Source organism: Lampetra fluviatilis, chromosome 19, assembly GCF_964198595.1.
Source record: "Lampetra fluviatilis chromosome 19, kcLamFluv1.1, whole genome shotgun sequence".
Classification (NCBI taxonomy): Eukaryota; Metazoa; Chordata; class Hyperoartia; order Petromyzontiformes; family Petromyzontidae; genus Lampetra; species Lampetra fluviatilis.
The window spans coordinates 5,702,857-5,727,031 of record NC_136293.1 but is presented as its reverse complement, the minus strand read 5'-3'; the positions used below and the strand labels follow the sequence as shown (position 1 = coordinate 5,727,031).

The 24,175-nt window shown below is 62.0% G+C and overlaps 2 protein-coding genes across 2 annotated transcripts; one reads left to right on the top strand and one right to left on the bottom strand.

Annotated features, from left to right (window-relative positions):
- Positions 1–19,009, top strand: LMO7 (LIM domain 7). The gene is made up of 22 exons (XM_078864756.1): positions 1–35; positions 158–188; positions 1,624–1,743; positions 2,270–2,537; positions 2,957–3,293; positions 7,250–7,285; positions 8,544–8,664; positions 8,967–9,100; positions 9,317–10,085; positions 10,386–10,556; positions 11,004–11,087; positions 11,609–11,681; positions 11,983–12,057; positions 12,501–12,538; positions 13,053–13,762; positions 14,407–14,471; positions 15,321–15,512; positions 16,399–16,792; positions 17,109–17,180; positions 17,412–17,520; positions 17,864–17,966; positions 18,462–19,009. The coding sequence occupies exons 1-22, from the start codon at positions 1–3 to the stop codon at positions 18,482–18,484; spliced, it is 3,960 nt and encodes a 1,319-aa protein (XP_078720882.1). The 3' UTR covers positions 18,485–19,009.
- Positions 19,010–19,107: 98 nt separating this feature from the next.
- LOC144937578 (microfibrillar-associated protein 3-like) lies at positions 19,108–23,123 on the bottom strand. Its single transcript, XM_078864875.1, has 2 exons — positions 22,580–23,123; positions 19,108–20,674 (listed from the first exon to the last, which is right to left on the bottom strand). Exons 1-2 carry the CDS (start codon positions 22,911–22,913, stop codon positions 19,728–19,730), a joined length of 1,281 nt encoding a protein of 426 aa, XP_078721001.1. The 5' UTR covers positions 22,914–23,123; the 3' UTR covers positions 19,108–19,727.
- Between the last annotated feature and the right edge of the window lie 1,052 nt (positions 23,124–24,175).

The window sequence follows — 24,175 nt, the reverse complement described above, 5'->3', positions numbered from 1 at the left end:
ATGGGGCCGACCATGCCGCCACCTGCAGTGCCATGGCAACCTTAATAGGTGCTCGCTAACAGCACTTTGCCCCGACAGCGTGCAGGGCCATGGGATGATCTTTGTTCCCATATGTGTCCACGCGTCTCTGACCGCGTCACGTGTCCGTGTCTTGCAGTGAAGCGGAGACCGACAGACGCCTGAAAAATGTGAGCAGCTACACACCTCGTCACACACACACACCTCGTCACACACACACACACCTCGTCACACACCTCGTCACACACACACCTCGTCACACACACACACACCTCGTCATACACCTCGTCACACACACACCTCGTCTCACACACACACACCTCGTCGCACACCTCGTCACACACACACCTCGTCTCACACACACACCTCGTCGCACACCTCGTCACACACACACCTCGTCTCACACACACACACACACACCTCGTCACACACCTCGTCACACCCACACACACCTCGTCACACACCTCGTCACACACACACCTCGTCACACACCTCGTCACACACACACCTCGTCACACACCTCGTCACACACACACACACCTCGTCACACACACCAGAGGTCGCAAACGGGTTTTGATTCCTTACCCGTCCCCGTACCCGGCCACACCAGGGTCGCAATCGGGTACCCGTACCCTACCCGATACCCGGCTACCCGGACCCGGCCGGGTATTGGGTAGGGTACGGGTACCCGATTGCGACCTCTGGGATGAAGCCATGTTGCAGGCGTGGGTGGGTTGATTCTAGGAACTTGAATTGTGAGAAGAGACAAGACGTTGGGAAATGAGTGACAAACGGTTACTCACCAGTGACTCGCGGTCTACCCGTACCCGGCCGCACCAGGGTCGCAAACGGGTACCCGTACCCGGCCGGGTACGCATAGCCGGGTATCGGGTAGGGTACGGGTATCGGGTACCCGATTGCGACCTCTGACACACACCTCGTCTCACACACACACACAAAGATCCCCCATATAGCCTTAACAGACTGTAGGGGCAAGTGCTGTTAGCGAGCACCTTTGAAGGCCGGAACGGTACACGAGGGTGTGGGTGTCCAGCACCACGCCCGACCGCCTTTGTCTCCCTAGTGGCAATGTTTACACACTGCACCAGGTACTCATTTGAGGCTGAGTCGACCTAGGGGAGGCCCGGGACCGGTTCAGATAATCGTCACTGGTGTTGGCCGTGAGCGAGAATCGAACCCGGGTCGCCGGGTTCATAGCGCAGCGCGCTAACCGCTACACTACCGCTCCCCCACACACACCTCATCAAACACACACCTCGTCACACATACACACCTCATCAAACACTCTTTCTCACACACGCGCCTCACAGCAACAAGGAACTTGGGTTCAGTTCCCGACTCCGGGTGCCTTTCTGTGTGGCGTCTGCATGTGGCGTCTGCACGTGCATGTTCTTCCCCCGGTCTACTCCTCGGCGTGAGTGCTATAAATCACCGTGCGATGTATAACCGGTGTTGGCCAAAAGTCCCAACGCAAGACCCTCCTGCAAAAAGGGCCTTCGGACTCGGTGTTGCCTTCCTCGCGGGATGAGTAACTTCCATCGTTATTATCACTGTCCCCTTCCCCAACCCCCACCTCTCTCTCAGGTGCTGATCACCCTCTACTGGCTGGGTCGGGCGGCGCAGACCTCTCGCGACTACCAGGGCCCTGCGCTGGGCCTGCGGGCCTTCGACGGGGTCCTCTCCGGCAGCGGGGCACACGGCAAGGTGCCTCCTTCGACACAACGCAGCGTTACAATCGTCGGCATTGTCATCGTCATCATCACCGGTTATGATCGATTCACTGCTGACTTAGAGTCTTCCACCTCCCCCCACCCCCCGCCCCACCACGATGCCGTCTGGTTCGTGGCCGTTATTCGACCGCTCTTAACCGTGCTGGTCGGTGCGGCTCTGCGGCGTGGGGCCGTAGAAGTGCAGTACAACAGCTGGCCCCGCTACTGTGCCCACCGCGGGGCCCCAAAGTGTCACAAGTGTCGCGTGGCTCTATTTATAAAGCGTCTGTGCGTAGCGAGAGAGAGCGTCTCCCCCCGTCCGACTCTCCTTCCGGTAAAAAGTATTTTGGTTCGTTCTCCAAATACTCGTCTATGTGTGGCCGTCACATTGTTGTGAACGCGTTCCTATTTCTGAACACGTCGGCGGTGACGGCGTGGACGTCGCCATTCATTTTTCACACCGAGTCATCGTTTGCAAAGGCCGGGCCGTCGCCGTGCGAGATTCCGTGTGACCGTGTGAGATGCTGCGAGTCACCATGCGAGCCACCGTCATCCTATCTCCGTGTGGCCGCAGGCGGAGGAGGCGGGCGAGGGGGGGGGCCGGTGGGTGGCGCGGCGGGGGGCGCGACAGCGGGTACCTGGAGAGCTGCGACTCAGAGCGCAGCGCCTCGCTCTCTCCGCCCTCGCACGTACGCGACGACTCCCTCGACTCCCTCGACTCCCTCGGCTCCCTCGGCTCAGCCGGCTCCCGGCCGCTCTCTCCCGACGCGCCCAGGGACGGCGGAGAAGGTGGGGATGATGCGACGCGACGCTCGCCATCGCCGTGTCTCTCGGGTGTTCGTCTAATTGGCTGTTGATTTTGACGATGGCGATGACGAAGATCATAACGATTAACGATGCTACCGATGGCAACGCTGCTATGGTGGATTAGGGTGATGCTGCTGCTGCTGCTGATGATGATGATGATGTTAAGAGTCCTTGTGCGTGACCTTGACAGTGAACTTTTGCCCGACATCTCTCAAGATCGTGATGGATCCCACCAGCCCCCCTCCCCCCCCCCACCTTGGGCCTCCTTTTAGAGGCCACGATGCTGCTGCTATTGATGAGTGATGATGGCGCAAGTGATGCTGATGTTCACGATTGTGCTGCTACTGCGGCTGCCCCTCGTGCCACTGACGATGACGACGCTGCCCCGCCCCCCACCCCAGGCTACCAGGGCAGCGACGCGGAGAGCGAGGGCGCCGTGCGCCGCCGCGCCTCCGGCCGGGACGACATGTCGCTGCGCCGCGTCTCCACGGCCGTCGAGCCCAAGACGCCGCCCGCCGCCTTCAACCAGTTTCTGCCGGGGCGCCACCAGGCGACGGCGCCGGCCACGAGCGCCCTGGTCGTGTCGGCGCACCTCCCGGCTCCGCTGCGGCGCAAGCGCGGGGAGCGCAACGAGGTGGCGCGGCGCAGCTGGGCCAGCAGCGTCGCCCTGCAGGGCCCCGACGACACCGACGGCGCCGGCCGTTCGTTGTCCGTCACCAGCGACGGCGGCCTCTACAGGTAGCGCCGCCACCGCCCCGCCGCGAACCGTGGCCGCCCAACGCCTGCGTTTCACTGTTCCGTGCGTGTGTCATAACACCTGGGTCTGTGCCGTGACCTCCTGCCAGCGAGCCTTTTGACACTTCACGTGGCCTCAAAGTGTACCTAGCCTGGCACAAGCAACGTGGGTGCATCACAGCCTCTTTGTGGCGAACGACGGCCGTTGTTGTTGTGCGCATGCATGTGCGTGCATGCATGTGTGTTAGTACGCGCGTGTGTTAGAGAGTGGGGCTGAGTGCGGGAGAGCGTTCCGATTCGTGGTGAAGTGGGTTTGAGGTTATTCAAGATTCCCATGATTTTGGGATTTTCTGGAGATGCTCGGGTGTTAGAATTTGGGCTTTTTGAGGCCGTTAGGGTTGGGGATTATTTTCCTTGGGGGGGCGGGGGGGGTATTTTGGGGGGCCCTCTGCAGAACTGGAGTCGTCGGGGTGTAGCGTGACGCGACGGTGAGCGTCGTGCGCTGGGCCCGCACAGACCCGACGACGATGATGACACCGCGGAGGAGGAGCGCCCGCGCCGGCGCACGGGTAAGTGCGTGACCTTCAGCGACCCCGAGACGGTGACCCCGGCACACGAGAGGTCTGGGTCGGGGTCGGATTCCGACGGGAGCGAGCGCGCCGGCTGGTACAGCGTGACGCGGGGCGTCTGCGGCACGGCCCCGGTGCCGTCGTCGCCGCCGCCCTCCCCCTCGCCGCCACCGGGCACCGTCGCGGCGCAGCGGCCGCCGTGGTTCCCTACGCCGGCGCTGCAACCCTGGACGATGGGAAGGTTCGGAGGAGTGGCTCCCCCCCCCCTTAACCCCGCCTGCTCCCTCCTGCCTGCTCCCTCCCCCCGCATGGTCGCGGTGCCAGCGAGGCGCCAGCCTGTCCCACGGGCCGGCGGGGTAACGGCCCCGGCGACGACCAAACAACCCCGTTCAGGGGTTCCCCAGCAGCGGGGTACGAGCAGGGGTCAGGGGTTTGAGGGTTTCCCCGCGGGCCCGTGGGAATGTGCCGCCCGCCTGCCTGCGTTTTGAGTGCGGGATTGAGTGGGGGGGGGGGGGGTGAGAGCACTTGGAGGGCACGCTCCTCGCCCTCGACTCCGCAATCGCCTAACGCTGGCGACCACTGCCACCGGCGCCACTAACCTCCTCCTCGCGAAGATTGCGGTGACACTAACTCCCACTAAAGCACCGGCGGGTCGATACCGACGCCGCCGCCGCCGCCGAAGATGACGGTCCAGGCGTCTGTGCCCTCCCTGACGGCGGCCGGCGCAGCGCGGAGGAGAACGGGGAGCACGAGGGGGCGCGCTCGCCCGACATCATCACGCGCAGGGACAACCCCTTCCTGAGCGGCGCCGACGGCGGCTCCGACGGGGACGACGACGACGACGAGGAGGACGACCGCCGCGTCCCCGACGTGGAGCGCGACGACCTGGCGGCCCGGCGGGCCCTCGGGCTGCGGGGCCCCGCGGCCGCCTCGCCCCGCAGCTTCCTGCCGACGCCCTGCACGGAGCGCGACGCGCGGCGCTGGGACGCCGTCGTGTGGGCGTCTCGACACGGCGCCTCGCGGCAGCAGCAGCAGCAGCGGCCACCCCGCAGCAGGTGGGCAGGGGGAGCCTGCGCTTCAGTGCCCCGAGGGAGGAGGGTGCAAGCGCCCGCACGGCGAGCTGCCAGCGGCCCCAGTGAGGCCCCGGAAACCTGTCGCCAACTTCAGAAAGCCACGGTTCGCTCTCCTGGTCGCTCGGAGGAGACTCTGCTCCTCCTGGCTGTCTGCCCAAGCAACTTGCTCCCTTCCCCCGTTTGGGGTCTAATTCTCAGGGCCCACCCCGTGGCCGCTCGGCTTTGTCCCTTGGGCCCTCGCGCTCTGGGCTCGGTGCCCCCCGCTCGGGCCTGGCGGCTCACTCTGCTCTTGACACTTGACCTCTCACCCACCGGGGGTGGCCTCTTCCTCCTCCTGCTGGAGGAGGTCTCCACGCAGCCTCCACCGCTCTTGCGGCTCCTCTCTCTCTATCTCTCTCACCTGCCTTCTCCTTCTCCCCTCTGCCTGTTGCTCCCCCTGTTGCTCCCCCTGTTGCTCCCCCTGCTCTGTCCATACCTGCTGCAGTCCCCCCCTGGGCCCCTCCCCAACGTGGGGGCCGACCCCCCAGCTGCCCGACGGCGCCCCCCCCTCCCCGAAAATCCTCACTCGTAGAGAGAACGCATTCCTGAGCCCGGCTCGCGACGACCAGGGTGGCGGCGGCGACGACGACGACGACGACGAGGGAGAGGAGGAGAGGGTGCCCGACGTGCGCAGGGACGACATGACGGCGCGGCGCACCGCCGCCTCGCTTCCCGTGGCGCGCCCAGCCATGGCCTTCAACCGCTTCCTGCCGAACCCCGCGGCCCGCCGGGCCCAGGATCACCACCACCCCACGGGGGCCACGGGGCCGCGACGTGAGGGGGGCGCCACCGCCGTCATCCACAGGCAGCGGCAGCAGCAGCGGCAGCAGCTGCAGCAGCAGCAGCAGCAGCAGCAGGAGCAGCAGCAGCAGCAGGGCCCCGTGGAGGGCCCCGTGGAGGGCCCCGTGGAGGGGCTGCTGCTGTTTGCCGAGAGGGTCCACGTGGAGAGCCCGGAGCCTGCGCCGTGCGTGTGAGGATGCCCCTGTGTGCCGGGGAGTGTGCGTGAGGGGGGGAGGGGTGCTGTGTGGGGGGGGCTGTTGGGCGTAGGACGAGCGGTATGGGGGTGGGGGAGGCATCGTGCCAGGTGGTGAACGGGGGGAGGGGGGGGGTACTTCAGCCTCTCCAGGATTCGTTTTTTCGCTGAATGTTTCGTTGTCAGGCAAGAACATCATCGGCATCACTAGCGCTGTCATCACTCGTCAATAGCAACAGCATCGTGGCTTCTAAGAGTCCCAAAGTGGGGGGGGGGGGAAGGAGGATGGTGGATTCTTCACAACTGTGAATGGCTGGTGGCTGTGAATGGCTACGGCCGGAGCGAGGGATCCACGCGGCGTTGCGGGGTTGAGATGGAGAGGTGACTCCGGTGTGCGTTAGGGGCAGCAGCAGCAGGAGGGTGGTCGTGGTTGGCGGTGCAGTGGCGACACTCGCGCCTCGCAGCAAGAAGCGCCCGGGTTCGATTTCCCACACGGGCTCCTTATCTGTGTGCAGTTTGTGTGTTCTCTCCTCCCCCTGTTCCGCACGGTTTTCCTCCGGGTCCTCCAGTTTCCTCCCATGGATAGAATCACACACATCGGCCACAACATCCCAATGCGCAAAATTATAAATAAACGGCAAATCGCTTCAATTGGATCACACACACACAGCGGCAACATCGCCTCGCACTGCGAAACAAAAACCCGGCAGGACCCTACTATAAAAGTGTCGTGAGACTCGGTGAGGCTTTCTGCGTAAACAAACTTTATCGCTACAATTATTATTTAAATAATTTAAGTGTGGGTGCCCCACAAGACGTCCGCCCAGCATGGAAGAGTAGGCCAAACACGCTCTCTGGAGGGGATCTCGAGGGCTCCCTCTCGTGGAGGCACCTCCCGCCAGCAGTGGGTGCCGGCAAGCAGTTGACGGGCTGCGGCTCTGTCACCACGCGTACCCAGGTGCGCACCGGGGATCCTGCCTCGGTTCGCCATGGGATTCGTCCAGATCGTCGGGATCGTCGCGATCGTTGGGACCGTCGGGAATGTTGGGATTATTGGGATTATTGGGATTGTTGGGACCGTCAGGATCGTTGGGACTGTTGAAATCGTCGGTTTTCGAGACCGCCAGGGCCATTGGGGCCGTCGTGCACCGTCGTGCACCGTCGTGCGACGTTATCCTCCGACTATACGAGGCCGCCCCGGCGACGTCCCGGCCACTCCGTGAGCTCGGCTCGGCCACTTTAGGGAGTCCGACCGCACGCAGATCCTGAGCCGAGTGCTGTGTTGTCCAATGTCGTCCCCCGTAGGGAGCAATCGGAGTCCACCGAGGTGGATCCTGACGGGTGAGTGACGCGTCCTTCCCGCGCGTGCATGGCCGCACCGCTTCGGAATGCCGGTGTCTCTCGCCGTCCTTTCCTCCCCCTGCGCCGGGCTAAGCCCCCCCCCCTGCTGGTGCTGGGCACCGCTGCTGGTGCTGGGCACGGCTGCACGTGCCTCGCGGTTTTAACCCCTTAACCCCTCGCCCGCAGGACTCGCACAGCCCACCGCCGCCGGGTGCTGTGCCCCCCCCCCCCACCCCGCACTGCCCCCCACCCCGCATGTGGTGTCGTGAACTAACGCAGCTTCCCCCAAGGTTTCGCTTCTTCGCTCGGAGGCTGCTTCTCTCGTCAAGCCGCAGAGCGCCGGCGGCACCGTTGGTGTAGCTGGCTGGTGTGCAGGCGGTGCAACTGCGCCGGGGACTGGTGGGGAGAGGGTGGGGGGGAGGGTTGAGCCAGAGTGGCCCAGGTGAGGAGGAACGGGGATATTGACTCGCATTGCCTGCACCGGTGTCCGAGGTGTCAATTCGCATGGTGCTCTAGGAGGGTGACTGAACTGGGTGTGGTGTTCTAGACGGGCTAGAGAGCCGAGTGTGGTGTTCTAGACGGGCTAGAGAGCTGGTTGATCAGTGGTGAGGCTAGCGAGTATGGAGGCAGTTCAACTGCTCGGGGTTCCCATGGGCAAGCAGAGCTCAGGCCCTGAGCTGCGAAGAGAGGGGGACGAAACTGGTCCCCATTCCATTGCTGGCACCAGGGCCCTTGCCAGCCACGCTCCAGCACTGTGCCCCACCGCCGCAGGGTGGCGATGCCGGGGCTGCTGGGTGCCACGGCGTGCCACTTGGTGTCCTAGGAAGAGGTTGTGCTGGGTGGAGCGGTGGCACCGCATTCGGCGCGTCGCGCTAACCAAAAGACCCGAGCCCTTTAGTCTTCGTGCGGCTAACACCGCGATGAGCATCAGAACCGGACGTGGGTCCCGCCCCTAGGTCGACTCGGCCTCCGTTGAGCTCCTGTTTTGCTGTTGCATAAACATCGCCACTGGGCGGGGAAATGGTGGCTGCCCTCTCAGGTGCCGCGCCGGTCTTTCATGCGTGCTGCTCGCTAACGGCACTTGCCCTAACAGCCTGTGGAGTCTACACACGGGTGGGGGGATCTTTGCCTCTTTTCTGAGAGCATTGCTGATGCTTGCTTCGGTCATGCCGGGTGTTTTGGGAGCACTGGGAATCCTCGGCCGTGGCTGCACCCGTGGCTGTTGCCGGACGCTGCTCACAGCTCTCGTGCCCCGCAGGACCAAGAGCCTGACCGATGTGGCTGGAGAAGGAGCGGCTCGCTCCAGCATCCTGCTCCACTACGAGGAGCTGCAGAAGATCCGCGGCGAGGGCAAGGAGCAGGAGGAGCAGTGGCAGGATGTGAGTTCAGTGCACACCGCACAGGGCGTCTGCCGCGGAGATGGAGCGATTGAATCGCCTCGTTTAGAGGTCGAGTTCCATTAGCGCTCACAGCCACAACACCAGTGGCGAATATTTGAACCGGTCCAGGACCTCCCCGAGGTCGACTCAGCCCTAAATGAGTACCTGGTGCGGTGCGTAAACGTCAGCACTATGGTGGCAAAGGCGGCCTTGAAAGGTGCTCGCTAACAGCACTTGCCCTAACAGCCTGTGTGGGCTACACGGGGGATCGCTGCCTTCATTTGCGTTTTTGCCGCTGGCAGGATCTAGCTCGCTGGAAGAACCGGCGCCGCAGCACCTCGGGCAGCCTGAAGCGGCTGAGCACGGCCTCGGAGGCCGAGGGCCCGGCCACCGCCGCCCGGGAGATCCGCACCTACGCCCAGATGATGCACAACAGGTGAGGGGCTGACATGGTGTTACCTCGGGGTCACGGGGTCACGGGGGGCCGTGTGATGTCACACCGCGGGGATCGCACCACGCGCACGCAAACGCACCGTCCACAGACATGTTGGGGCACGTGCGGCCAGCACCATGCCCAGCCACCTTTGTCTCCCCAGTCACCCACTCCCCCACCTCCTCCCCCCTCCCCACACCCCTGGCGTCCCAATGGCAGGGAGGACCGCGAGCGCGACCGCGAGAACGGCTACGGCGATCGGCTCCACGGCACGGACGACGTCTTCTCCTCTCCGCACGACGGCGTCGACAGCAGCGTCCGCTCCTCCTCCTCCTCCGGCAGAGCGCCGTCGAGCGGCCTCGCCGACCCCCCGGCGGCCCTCCGCCCGGCGGCACGAGCCTCTCCCGAGCCGCCGGTCGCCCCTCCGCGCAGAATCGTCGCGGAGAAGGAATTGCCGCCGCCGCCGGCGCCGCGCGATAGCAGCGACGACGATAGCGACGGGGACGCGGCCCCGCCGGGGCCCGTCGGCCCCCCGCGCGCTCCCCTCGCTCGGGGCCCCGAGGTTCCGAGACCCGAGGAACCCGCCCCTCCACGCCCCGTCGCCAACGCCGCCGCCGCTTCTCCGGGCGTCTTCGCGTCGGAGGACGCCTCCTTCGAGAAGCGTCCGCTTCGCCCGATCCGCGTTTCGGAGAAGAAGATCGTCCACGAGAGCGTCTCGGCTGCCCTCTACTCCTCCATGCCGGGCCCCGTCGCTCAGGCCGACGACGACGGCGGCCGTGCGGCGGAGCCGAGTTCCGTGACTTCCGTCGGCGCCGGCGCTGCTCGCCGGGGCCCCGCGGCGGGCCCCCAGCCGTGGAGTGCCGGCGTCGCGCAGCGCGTCGTGGGCGTCCGCCCCGGTGTCCAGGGCGTGCGCGTGCTCCCGGGCACCGGCCCGCGCCCCTTCAGCGCCGCGCCCCGCAGCCTCCAGTCCCTACCGCGCACCTACCAGGTGAGGGCTCGAGCCGGGGTCCCGACGGTCCTGGCTACCCGCCGGTTCCGGACTTTTGGAATCGATCTCAAACACGGTTAGCGGCTGATCGATTCCCGTTCAGGATTGCCGTTCAGCAACCCCGGTTCGCGGCAGCCGATAATGATCGAATTGTTGTTTAAACGCCGCCCCTTGGTCAACGCACTGCTCGACGAGGACCTCCCCACCCACGTGAACGGTGGGTCTGGGAGGTCGTGACCTTTCACTTCTTACCCTTCGTGTCGCTGCCCCCCACCTTCCCCCACCCCCCAACCCCGACAGGCGGAGAACCTCTTCAAGGTAGGGTCCTCCGTCGATGGTGCCGGGGTCACGGGGTCGCTGACTCACTCGGACTCACGAGGGGACGCCCAGGATCGGTGGGGCAGCAGCGAGGAGCTCAGCGACACGGAGTCGGAGAGGGCGGCGCAGGCCTCTGTTCGCCCCCCCACCAAGGTACGAGCACCACGCCGCGCCAAGTTTCATTTTCCATAAATATGCTAAATTCCTCTGTTGATATGCAAATTCCTTTGTCAAGGCGCTCTTCCTCCCCTAACCCAGCTTAAATATACGCTGCGAAGCCTGGTGGTGCTCATTCAGACGCTGTCTTTCCAACAGACCTGTTCTTCACCTGAGGACGGCTGCTTGCGTTGTGGCCGAAACGTCGTGAGAATTGTATTATTTTATTATGTTTTATTTTTATTATTTTATTATCTCCCTTCTACGTGACTTTACCGAAAGAACCAAGAAGAAGAAGTTGGAATGAACTTCCAGAAAGTGGGAGAGAGAAAGGTGGGGGAGATGGATGGGGGGGGGGTGGGTAAGATCGACCGCTAGCAGACGTGGCGGGAGACACCGGCCCCGCTTGACCGCGCCGCGGTGTCTCCGTGTGTCTCCCCGCAGGCGCCCCCCGCGGAGATGGAGCCGCTGGTGCAGGTGGCGCAGACGCCGCACCATGCCGTGTTCACCGCCGCTCCCCCCCCTCAGGTGAGGGCACGCAGTGGCGGCGTGGGGGGGGGGTGAAGAGGGAGCAGCACGGTCCTCTTCATTCGTGACTTCATTACCAGTCGGCCTGTGGCCTGCCCACGCGGCACTCAGGCTTTGCTGCACGTGTTGGGATTCTAAGCGTCAGCTGTAGGCCCCGCCCACACCTCTTTATACCCCGCCCCCTTATTATTTAGTCCCCGCCCCTGCCTGATCAGGCCACATCATCTCCTCCTCTTCTTCTCTTGGCTCTGTGCCTTGTTGGGCCCTGCTACTCCTCATGTAGGCCCTGCCTCTTTCTGTTTCGCTGGTTTGGGGTGGTGATGAGTGAGTCGTGGAAGGGGTGGTGGTGGGTGGGGACATTCAATCTCTCACTCATTAATTTTGATGAACGTCGCTGATTGTGTCATCTGACTTAATCGGATTATAAGCTGTACGCTTGGTGTCGGACATGCCGGGACAATGTTGTGTGATGATGAGCCGTGGCGTGCTGACGTGACGACTTGCTGTGTCGACTCGCACAGGCCCCGGTTTCCACGTCCCTCTGGGACGACGCGTGTGTGGGGAAAGAGCCTCAGGGAGAAGCGGGGAGCAACGGTGAGTTCCGCGATTCATCCTCTCATTAATTCTGCTATTAATTCATTTCCTACATTCTGTGATGTGTTCATTCGGTCATGAATTCATTTTGTAAACAATACATTTGTTTCGAGAATTATTTGTTCCGCCATTCATTCTGTCACTCGTTGATTCGCGGGCACTGTGGGAAGAGTCGCTCGGCAAGAGACAGGTGCCCACAGCGTATGTGCTGGCATGCACCACGCGTACACGTACACACACACGGACAGGCACGCACGCTGGCCGCCTTCTCAGGTGTGTCCCCCCTCACCTGCACCCCCAGGTGGCTCCAGTCTCGACTTGGTGTCCATTAGCCGCAAGAACCAAATGAGACGCTCCCAATTTTTCGGACTCCCAGGTGATCCCCCACCCCTCTTCCCCACACCATCCCCCTACACCCCCACGCTGAACTCCTTCACACAGCCTGGAACCTCTGCTCACCTTTGACCTCTCTGGATCCCTCGCAATCTCAGCAGATCTGTCCACTGCTGCAATGCACAAGAATTGCCTGATGCTGCTGCTGGTGCTGCTGCTGCTGCTGATGGTGCTATTAACTCTGAAACCGCTGCTGCTAATGATTCTTGCACGCTCCGCTGCTGGATGGCGCCGCCGCACCGGCTGTGTTTCTCTCTCGGCGGCCGCCCCTCGACGCTCCGCGGCTCCCCCATTTGCGTCGCTGGCGCCGCTGCTCACCCCTCGCCGCGCCGTCGCGCTTCGCTTGACGCCCATCGCGCGTGCGTGCCCCGTGTCTCAGGCGCGACCCCTAACGACCGTGCCCTGCCCTCTTGTCGTCTCTTGCAGTGGACAGCACGGCGGAGCTGCCCCCGCCGCTGCAGCCGGTGAGTCACGTGAGCGCGACGACGCGGGATCGACGCTTCGTGCGACGAGCACTGCTCTCGTAGGGCAGGGCGAGTGCGATAGCGCCGCCCTCTGCCGTGTGCGGACTCCCAGAGGTCGCTTGCAGAAGGGGGCTTGGAGGTGGCTCTGTGATATCCGCTTCGGCGGGCCGTTCTAGAACATTAAGGGTCGCGCCGCTCTGAGATTTCCGAAGGGATTCTCCGTGCGGCATTGGTTCGCGCATTTCGGTACAAACCCAACGACCCAAGTTCGTTCCCGCTCGTGGCCAACATCACTGGCGTATGGATCTGAACTGGGCCTCCTTGACCTTAAACGAAGTCCCTCGGTGCGGTGTGCAAACAATCAGCACCGCGAAGACAAAGGTGACGGGGCGTGGCACTGGTCACACCTCCCTCGTGTGCCGTGGCGCCCTTAATAGGTGCCCGCGAACAGCACTTGCCCCAAAAGTCTGTGAAGGTTACACGGGGGGGGGGTCCTTTGTCTGTGTGTGCGAAGGTCCCACTGTGGAGCCAGACGCCGCCGGTCCCCGCCCCTCGCGCCCGCACCATTGAGCCGAACCCCGAGGATCTGAGGCTGGCTGCCATGGAGACCGAGCGCAAGCGGGAGGAGGAGGAGGAGCGCAAGCGGCAGGAGGAGGAGCACAGGCAGAAGAGAGAGCAGGAGGAGCGCAAGCGGGAGGAGGAGGAGGAGGAGCGCAAGCAGAAGAGAGAGCAGGAGGAGCGCGGGTGGCAGGGGGAGGAGGAGGAGGATGATGATGATGATGATGAGGAGGAGGAGCGTAGGCAGGAGGAGGAAGCACGCAGGCAGCAGCAGCAGCAGCAGCAGCAGCAGCAGGTAAATGAGGAGGAGGAGGAGGAGCGAAGGCGGCAGGAGGAGGAGCTGAGGAAGCGCCAAATGGAGCAGGGTCGGCTCCGTCTGGAGCAGGAGCAGGAGCAACGCCGCCAGCGAGCGATCGAGGAGGCGCGCAGACGAGCGGCGGCGGCGGCCGAGGAGGAGGAAAGCAGGAAGCGGGAGGAGGAGGAGGAGGGGAAGGCGGCGGCGGCGGCGAGGAAGAGACGAGAGGAGGAGGAGGAGAGGAAGAGACGAGAGGAGGAGGAGGAGAGGAAGAGACGAGAGGAGGAGGAGAGGAAGAGGAACGAGGTGGTGAAGAAGGAGCGGCGACGGCAGGAGGAGCAGGCCGCCGTCGCGGCGACCGCCGGCGCCAGGTGAGGAGCCGACCGCCGTGTCGCCACCGTGTGGGGGGGGGGGGGGTTGCGTTACTCGCAGGCTCGGCGGCACTCGGAGGCGCCGCTTCCTGCCGCTCCACACGAAGCGCAGTGGCCGAGGAGGCCCCCACCCCGGAGCGCCGAGCCGGCACCGCCGCCGCCCTGGCGTTCCCGTCCGGGTTGTTTCAGGCGCCCACGATGAATCCGGGTTCTCTCGAGAGCAATGCTGGGCTTCAGCCCGGTCGCGTTGAACCGGATTTGACGGATTGCGTGTTAAATGAGCAAATTTGAATGACTGAAATGTGGGGACCCGGCCTGTTCCATCTGCCTCGCCACGTGTGGAGCGTTTCCTGGCACGCGTGAGTGTTTTCGGGGTGCTCCGGATTCCGCTAGCACCTTAATACACAGGGGACCGCAGAGCTTGGGCATAAACTTTGTGCCGACCCACCGCGTGGCTGCTGCCGGCTTCCCCCCCTGCTCGTCTGCGGTTCCTCCTCCTGGCGCCTCCGAGTCGTCCCCCCTCTCTCTCTCGGAGAGCGAGCGGACCCTGTGCGGTAGCACCGCGTAACGAGTCGAGATTTTAGCGATGGACGAAGGTGGATGATGACGGGGGTGGTTGACGGTCGTGTCTTTGTGTCCGTCAGGGGCTCGGCGCGCGCGTGGACGCGGGTCCACACGGAGAGCGACGCGGGGCCCCAGCACAAGCCCGGTATGTTGACGTCCTCACCGCATCGTCGTTCATCCCCTTGCCGCATTGTCGCCACTCATCCGATATCCTCACCACTACCACCACCAGTACCAGCACCACCACCACTACCACCACCACTACCACCACCACCACTACTACTACCACCACTACCACCAGCACCATCACCACTACCACCACCACCACTACCACCACCAGCACTACCACCAGAACCACCAGCACTACCACCACCACTACTACCACCACCACCACTACTACCACCACTACCACCACTACTACCACCACCACCACCACTACCACCACCACTACCACCACTACTACCACCACCACCACTCACCCGAGATCAGTGGTTCTAAACTGGGCGTACACGGGAACCCTGGAGGTTACGTGGCAATGTCCCAGGGGATACTGGAGGTGCTTTATAAATATGTGAAATTATATCATACATGACAGTTAATTGGTGAATAATCACGTATGAATCTGCCAATATAATCCATATGGTAACCTAGAACGATATATAAAATACCTTTCTAAACTCATTTATCACGAACAATGTGGTTTCCAAGAATAACTAGGGAGCGCGAGCAAATTACGTCATGTATGTAGAGCGTCCATTTAAAAAAAATGTATTCGCTTGCAGTTATTGGCTCGTCAGGATACCGCAAAAAATGGACAATTGATTAAAATATTGATGTTCATTATTCATACATTTATTTCTCAGAACCACGTTGGATCAGGCAAAATTCAAAAAGGGGGGTACAGTAACCAAAAAAGGAGGTTGAGAGCCACTGCCCTGCATCATCCTCCGTGCGCCCCCCGGTGACGTGGCCGCGTGGCCGCGTGCGTCCCCAGTGAGTGTGCAGCGCGCCACGGGGAACATGGCGCAGAAGCTGCTGGAGGAAGCGAACACCCAGAGGCTGTCTGCGCTGGCGCCCTCGGGGGCGAGGCCCGGGCCGGCGACAGCGCCGCCCGACCCGGCCGTCCTGGACGAGGAGAGGAGGCAGATCGTGCAGCAGATGAAATACCCCAACCCGGCGGCGCGAGGCGAGTGCCGCCCCCCTCCACCCACACCCCCCCGTGGCCGCCGATCGCCCCGCCGAGGCCGGCACCTCGCTGGCGTGGCGTGGCGGTGGTGCGCGAGTGCGTGTGTAGCCGGTGCATCTGCAGTCATCTCAGTCGGTCAACCCCTTGGCACCTGGGTCTCTGTCCCGTGACATCCTATCGGCGAGCCTTAGCTACTTCACGTGGCCGCAAAGTGCACGTAGCCGGGCACAAGCACTGTTGTGACATGACTGCCACCTAGTGGTGAATGGCGATTGTTGTTGCGTGTGTGCCAGTGTGTTTGTGGTGAATGTCATGTAGCCCGCATGCCCAGCCACCGCATGCCTAAACCGCTTTTGTTCGGCCGGATAGAGGGGGCGAAACAGGAGCGGCACGAGCTAGAGAAGAGATGGAGTGATGTGGTACAAGAGGATGTAGAGCTGAGTGGCTTTGCCGGTGATTGGTACCATCGGTGTTAAAACCGGACTCTCTGGAGGAGGCTGGTGAAGGATGCTGCTGCTGGGCAGTTGGAGGCAGTCGCCTTTCAGCAACAACGGAGGGCGGAGGAGCGACGCTCACAACAACGAGCGAAGCGCCAAGTGGCTAAAACACAGCAAGTTGGCACAATAGGGGGCACAGGTGGTGCATCGGCCAGTCATCTCAGTCATCTCAGTCATCTCAGTCATCTCAGTCAGTCGACCCATGGCACTTGGGTCTGTCCCGTGACCTGCCAGCTGGCGTTCGACACTTCACGCGGCCTTAACGTGCACATAGCCTGGCACAAGTGCCGTGATGAAGTTGTGGCGAATGGCGGCTGTAATTGTTGCGTGAATCTGTGCGTCTTGCGCGTGTGTGTGTCTCCGAATGCGTTCGCGTTGTCCGTGCGCAGCGCGAGGAAGCCTCGTCTTCAAGGAGCCGGCGCTGGCGCGCGAGGAGGCGCGCACCGCCTCGCAGGCGGAGAAGGAGCGCCAGCGTATTCTGCAGGAGCTCAAGAAGCCGGCCGTGGTGACGTCGGACGCCAGCTGGATCCGCAACCGCGGCAAGCCCGGCGCCGCGGTTGGGGCGGTGGCGGCGGCGGTGCCGGTCCCCCGCCGCGCCGACGACGAGTGGAAGAGGAGCTCGGGGGTCGAGTTCCGCACCAAGCGCTCGTCGACGCTGGGCGGCGACCGCAGCTGGATCCGGCACTCGCTGGCGATGGGCGAAATGGAGCACGATCGCGCGAGCGCCATCGCCAGCGAGCTGAGCCATGTGCGCCGGCAGTGCGACGACATGGGACTGCGGCCGTGAGTGGCGCAACCAACCGTTCGGGGGTCGGGGGTCGAGGGTCGGGGGTCGGAGGTCGGGGATAGACACAATGGGAAGATGCAAGGAGGCACAGGGAGACAAAGGGAAATGCAGGCACACGGAGTTGTGCGCGGTGACTCAGGAGACAAGGGGGGGGGGGGGGGGGACAGAGAGACAAAGGGGACTGGGCGTGATATTCCCCCACCCTCTGCTGGCCTTCTGAGGTCGTCGCCAATAGCACAAGCTCCAACAATGCTATCTGGGGGATCTTTATCTTTTTCTTTGTGTATGTCTGTGCTGTTGTTGCTACTATAGCACGGACATGACGGACGGCCCGGGCTCATGGAACCGTTCATCTCCGGTGTCGCCGGAGCCCGCACCTGACAGGTAACAGGGGGTGGGCAGGACAGGAGGGGGGGTGGTGTTGAGAGTTGGCAGGGAGTGGGGCAGGGGGGCCTGGTGTACCGTGTGCCGACAAGACGCGTCGGTCTGCGCCCACCGTAGCGACGTGTCGTGCGTCGATATGCTCGGCGCTCGCCGTGCGCCGCCGCGTTACCGTGCCGGTTCGCGTGTCGGTCGCCGCCCCGGTGTGATGCGTCTCGTGTGCCGCCTGCTCAGGCCGGCGAGCAGCAAGAAGCAGTGCTGGGGCTGCCAGAGCTCGGTGGGCAAGGGGGCGGCCATGTTCATCGAGTCCCTCAACGTCTACTTCCACCTCGAGTGCTTCAAGGTGGGGCCAGCGGGGGGCGGCTGATGGTGGAGCCACGCACTCGCATATACACACACACATACGTCCACTCATACACGCTTACACTAACGCACTCGCATACACACGTCCACTCATACACGCTTACACTAACGCACTCGCATACACACGTCCACTCAAACACGCTTACACTAACGCACTCGCATATACACACACGGCCTCGTGCACACCTTGGCGCACGCGTCCACTCATACATGCTTACACTAACGCACTCGCATGCACTCACATGCACACTAAGGCACTCTCACTGTTTACACCAATGCAGCTGCCTATACTCACCCACCCTGTGTGTGTGCGCGTGCGTCAGTGCGGGGTGTGCGGAGGTGGTTTGACCACCATGGGCTCCGGGGTCGACGTGAGACTCCGCTCCGGACGCCTCCACTGCCACGAATGCTTCACGCGTGCCGACAGTGAGTGCCGTTGCACCCTCCAGCTGCGCGCCTCTGATCTCTGTCCAGCTCGCGCAGTTAGCCCGTAGCACCTGCTGGGTCTGCCCCGTGACCTCCTGTCGGCAAGCCTTCCACACTTCACGTGGCTTCAAAGTGCACCTAGCCTGGTACAAGCGCTGTGGTGACGTCACAGCCGGTGTTTCGCGCTACAAACCCGACCGAGTGGCGAATATTGAACTGGTCCTGGGCATCCTCTAGATCGACTCGGCCTTAAATGAGAACCTGGTACTGTACCAGGTACTAATTTAATCATCTGCACTGGGGAGACAAAGGCGGCAGGCCGTGGTGTTGGCCACCCACCCCTATTGTGTTTACTGACCTTCATAGGTGCTACTCGCTAACAGGACTTGCCCCTAGTCTGTTAAAGGCTAAACCGTGGGGTCTTTCATTTGTTGTTGTGTTGTATAAACATTGGACTTTTGTTTTATCTCCCCATGTCAACACCTTGTCTCTCAGATGGACTTCAGCCGCAAGCGTAGAGTCCATGAAAGAGCACGACGCATCGACGCCACGTGACCCCGTTGGCCCCCCCCCTCACCCTCGTCGAACGTGGTGGCGGCCATTCTGAATCCGCGACGTGCCAAGCGCGCCGAGGGGCCAGGGCCACTCGTCAGCGGCGCGCCATCCGCTTCACGTGACTCGACGTGTAACGTGATTCGTCCGCGTGGTGCGGGAGGGGCGAGAGGGTCCGGGTTTGAGTTCAGGCCAGTGCAGGTGGCTCCTGCTCGTGGTCCTCTCCGTACGTCTCCCTCGGTCGGGAGAGGGCGAAAGGGGGCGAGCTTCGTCGCCTTGGGTGGAGGGTGAACACGTTATGCACCGGGGTATTTCTTTTTTTTTGGTTTTGTTCGCATTTGGCCAGTGTGTTTAAATATTTAGTCTCGCGGACAAACATGTACTGTACACACACACACACATGACACACACACAATGTAACCGCCGTGCCTTAAAGATTGTCTCCGCAGCCGTGCCGGCTTGGGTTGGCTTGTGGACCCTGCTTCACTTTAAAATAAAGGTTGTTTTTTGCACAGAACATGAAATGCATATTCCTTTACATGTAATCATTGATAACAGCTCTGCTGAAACACACACACAGCACACCAAATTAATCTCTTCCAAACGTTTATTTAAAATATTTTAATCTCATAGTACGAGCGACATAATCAAGACAAACCACCGTATCTACATTAGCCCACAAGTGGGTTAACCGGGGTTCGTGACTGAGCTGCGATTGCTGAGAACAATCGTGGGCACAGCGACCATCACCTGCTCCACAGCCTGTAGTTTAACAACCATCTGGTGTGTCACAGGGATATGCCTGTGTGGGCAAGGTTGTCATAACGCCAGCCAGAACCCATCACGGCCCACTCTGTGTTAATTCATGGACGCTGTGGGTAAAGCACCAAGAAGCGCTGGGGGAAAAACTTTTTTTAGGATTTAGCCATGCAGAGAAAATAAGTTTATCTCACCACACCCAGCCTACGCGTAACGTGACACTCCACAGGGACTACGCTAAGCACTGTACAAAAGGTGTGGTTGTTTTGGAAGAAGCTTTTGAACCCCTCTGGGCGTGGGAGACAACAGAGCCACTCATCCCAACATCAATCCCCCTCTGCGTGCAAGACTCCTCTCCTCGGGGGTCCGAGACCCCCGCTCCTCTGTCCAAAACACCCCTCGCATGCCCAATCCCCTCAAGGGGGCGCCCAAAACCCAGGCGGAGCCACCTCACACGTGGCTTTCGTAGCACACGCACGAGGCGGCCGGCGCGAGCGCCACCTCGCCGTCCTTCACGCTGGCGCCCGACATGGAGCTGCCATTGCGGCTGTGCTGGGCCGATGCCGACACGGGCGGGGAGGAGGAAGCGGCAGCAGCAGCAGTAGTAACGGCAGCATTGCCGGCACTTGCAGGCGGTGGCGGCGGCTGCTGCTGCTGCTGCTGGGTCGACGAATCAGCAGCAGCAGCAGCGCCGCCGTCCGGCTTGTGCTCGTGCACGGCAACCTGGATGGCGATGTGACGGCGCCCTGGCAGCGACGCGGCATCATCCGAGTCGCAGGTTGCCGAGTCGCGGTCGCCGTGCGGCGGGATGGTGTAGACGCAGCCGCCGGCGCCGCTGGCGCCGCCGGTAGCCCCCTCAACCTCGTCGTCGTCGTCGTCCTCTGTAGACACCGGCGCCGCCCCCTCGACCCAGACGGCCTCCACCAGCTCTTCGACGATGTTGCGACAGTTGGTGATGAGCGGCGGGAGCGGCACGCTGCGCGCCAGCTCCTCGACGTAGCGCGCAAACTCGAGCGTCTTGAACTGCGTCACCTTGGCGAGCTCGAGCGTCTTGGCGCCGGTGATGATGGGGATGCGCTTGGCAATCTCGAAGGCCTTCTGGAGGCGCTCGGCGCCCTCCGTGCGGAAGAACTCGTTGATGGCCTTCTCAGTCTTCTTCAGGTGGCTGCTCATCATGCAGAGGCGCGTCACGTTGAGGATCATGATGATGGTGAAGGCGATGAGGCACACGAGCACGTAGTAGATGCCGAGGTCTCCGCTCACGTACACCACGCGCAGCGTCACCGTGAAGTTGGCGCTGCCATGCTCGTTGGTGGCCATGCAGGTGTAGCGGCCTTTGTCCTCAATGCGCACGTGGCTGATGTTCAGGTCGCCCGTGGCCTCCACCTGCCAGCGGCCTGGGGGGACGGGGTAGAGATGGGGGAAGGGAGGGGAGGAGCAGGGGGTAGGGTCGACTTTAAATTTCGCTGCACTCGCCGGTCGCTGAGACTGATGTGTCAGATCGCCAGCTACCAAACCTGGAGGAGGGTGGTGCTCAAGGGTTTAATAAAACTTGTTCAGAGTGATGTTTGTTTATTGAGGTAAGGGCATGATTAGAAAACCAACAGGTCACACAGGTGACATATCTCCATTTTTGTCATATCCTAACAAACGTCACCAAGTCTAAAGACCCTATTTTCAAAGATGTATTAATTGGCGTGTTTAGATACTGTACTTGCATCGTGTTTCCACACGACCACGATTACTACCCCCACAAATTCGAGGGTAACAAATTGATATTTGATAAGCTCTCCCTCATCCAAACCTCACAATCTTAACCCGTAACTGCAACTCTCAACCCGAAGCCTAAACACGGTAACCCACACTAAAACAAACTTAGTATCACCGCCTCGTAGTGCAAGCGAAACGAAGCACAAGTGGGAATTGGTTTGCGAATAAGGTACGCGAATTCAACAAACATAAGAGCGCGCACAGCAGCCACGCCATTTTATTATTCGAACACAAATGGAGTCGCGTGATCTGCGGCTTCCGCGTACGGGAGACCCCGGCAAGACACCGGCGGACCACTCTCACATTCGCCAGAGAGACCTCGCCACCGCCGCCGCCTCCACCAGGAGGCAGAGTCGGGGCTTTTGCCCAAGGTCACGTACGTGGCCACAACTCCCGGGGGGGCTAGCGTCGCCTCGCCCTCACATCGGAGGAACCAGGAGCCGGTGCGGCAGCGGCGACTCCTCCCAGGGTCAATGTGGGGCAGAACGAGACGCCGACTTCGGCCTCATCCCCCCCCCCCAACCAGACGCAAGCCACGGCGGATGCGACTGATGCCTGCTCTGCTCGTTAAAGCGTTTAGTGATGCTGCTGCGTTGGCGGTGGTGCACAAATAACGAAACCCAACGCATTCGTCACTAAAATAAGAGGCGCCGTTTCGGGCAACTACCCTTCTTCAAAGCACAAATAAAGTATCAATTATCACTCGCCTGATAGCTGCTGCTGCTGCTGCTGTTGCTAATCTGTCTACGTGTGCTGCTTGTTGCTGGTCCTGCGAGTGGCGAGATGTTTAGAGGATGCTGCAGGACTCCGTTGTGGGCAGAAGAGGGAAGTCCAGCAGTGAGTTAACAAAGCTCTCTCCCGACAAAGGGTTGTTGTTGCTAGTGCAGCTACTCCTGCTACAGCTGCTGGTGCTGTTACCTATGCTGATACAGCTAGCCCTCCTCCTGCTGCTGGATCGGATATGTACTGCTGCCACAGCTTGTGTTACTACGACTGACAGTGCTGCTTTGACTACAGCTGCTGGTGCAGCTAGTTTTGCTGGTGGTGCGGATAGTTCTGACGGTGTTACTACTGCTGCTGCTATTACTGCTGCTTCTACTGCTGCTAGTGGTACAGCTGCTAGTACTACTGCTGCTAGTGCTGCAGCTACTACTGCTGCTAGTACTACTGCTGCTTCTACTGCTGCTAGTGGTACAGCTGCAGCTACTACTGCCGATATTGCTGCTGGTGCTGTTATTGGTGCTGTTATATTACCGCTGCTACTGCTGCAGCTACTACTGCTGGTGCGGGTACTACTGCCAAATACATTACTGGCACGGCGACTATTACCGCTGAAACCATTGGTGTTGTTTACTGCTGCTGCTGCTGCTGCGACTGTTACAGCAGCAGCTAACGGTGTCGCTCCCATTGCTACTGCGTGTACTACGGCTGCGGCTGCTGCTGCTGGATCAGCCATAGCCAGTGGCGCAGCTGCTGCTACTGCTACTGCAGCAGCAGCTGCAGAGGCGGTGTCGGAGGCCGCAGTCCCTTACCGGATCCCGGCTGCAGCGCGGAGACGCCGCGGGGCGAGATCCAGGCGACGCTCGGCTCGGGGCTGCCGCTCACGTTGCAGTGCAGCAGGGCGCTGTCCCCCTCCAGCGCCGCCATGTGCTCGGGCGGAGCCGCGGCCTGAGGCCGGGAGCCGCCGCCGCTCGCGTTCAGCCCCGGCGACGAGGGGACCGCGGTCGGGCCCAAGGCCGGGGTCGAGGGGGTCCCCGCGTTGGCGGGGCCCGCGCTCTTCGGAGCGGTAGGAGGACCAGGCGAGGTCGAGGCTGCGGATACGGCGACCAGGCCGCAGACGAGGAGAAGGCGGAGAGCGACCGACATCGCGATCGGGGTTGTCGCGCGGCGATTCTACGGCAACGGGCAGCGACTGAAGAGCGTCTAGGAGGCGGCCATGGGCGCGTGGAGAGCGGAGAGAGAACGGGGAGAGAGCCGAGAGAGGAGCCGCGACCTCCGTCTCGGACAGACAGCGGCGACGTGCGATTGGTCCGCGCGAGCCACGTGACCCCCGCCGTGGGACTCGCGTCACGTGGTGCGGCTGTCAGATTAACCTGGGCCCCCCACTCCCCATCAACAACCGTGACGTCACCACGACGCTTGTGCCAGGCTAGGTGCACGTTGAGGCCACGTGAAGTGTCGAACGCCCGCTGGCAGGAGGTCACGGGGCAGACCCAGCAGGTGCCACGGGTCTACTGACTGAGATGGCTGAGATGACTGCTGGTTGATGCACCACCTGTGCCCCCTACTGTGCCACCACCCCCACCCACTGACTGAGATGAATGAGATGACTGGCTGATGCACCACCTGTGCCCCCTACTGTGCCACCACCCCCACCCACTGACTGAGATGGCTGAGATGACTGGCTGATGCACCACCTGTGCCCCCTACTGTGCCACCACCCCCACCCACTGACTGAGATGGCTGAGATGACTGGCTGATGCACCACCTGTGCCCCCTACTGTGCCACCACCCCCACCCACTGACTGAGATGAATGAGATGACTGGCTGATGCACCACCTGTGCCCCCTACTGTGCCACCACCCCCACCCACTGACTGAGATGGCTGAGATGACTGGCTGATGCACCACCTGTGCCCCCTACTGTGCCACCACCCCCACCCACTGACTGAGATGAATGAGATGACTGGCTGATGCACCACCTGTGCCCCCTACTGTGCCACCACCCCCACCCACTGACTGAGATGGCTGAGATGACTGGCTGATGCACCACCTGTGCCCCCTACTGTGCCACCACCCCCACCCACTGACTGAGATGGCTGAGATGACTGGTTGATGCACCACCTGTGCCCCCTACTGTGCCACCACCCCCACCCACTGACTGAGATGAATGAGATGACTGGCTGATGCACCACCTGTGCCCCCTACTGTGCCACCACCCCCACCCACTGACTGAGATGGCTGAGATGACTGGCTGATGCACCACCTGTGCCCCCTACTGTGCCACCACCCCCACCCACTGACTGAGATGGCTGAGATGACTGGCTGATGCACCACCTGTGCCCCCTACTGTGCCACCACCCCCACCCACTGACTGAGATGGCTGAGATGACTGGCTGATGCACCACC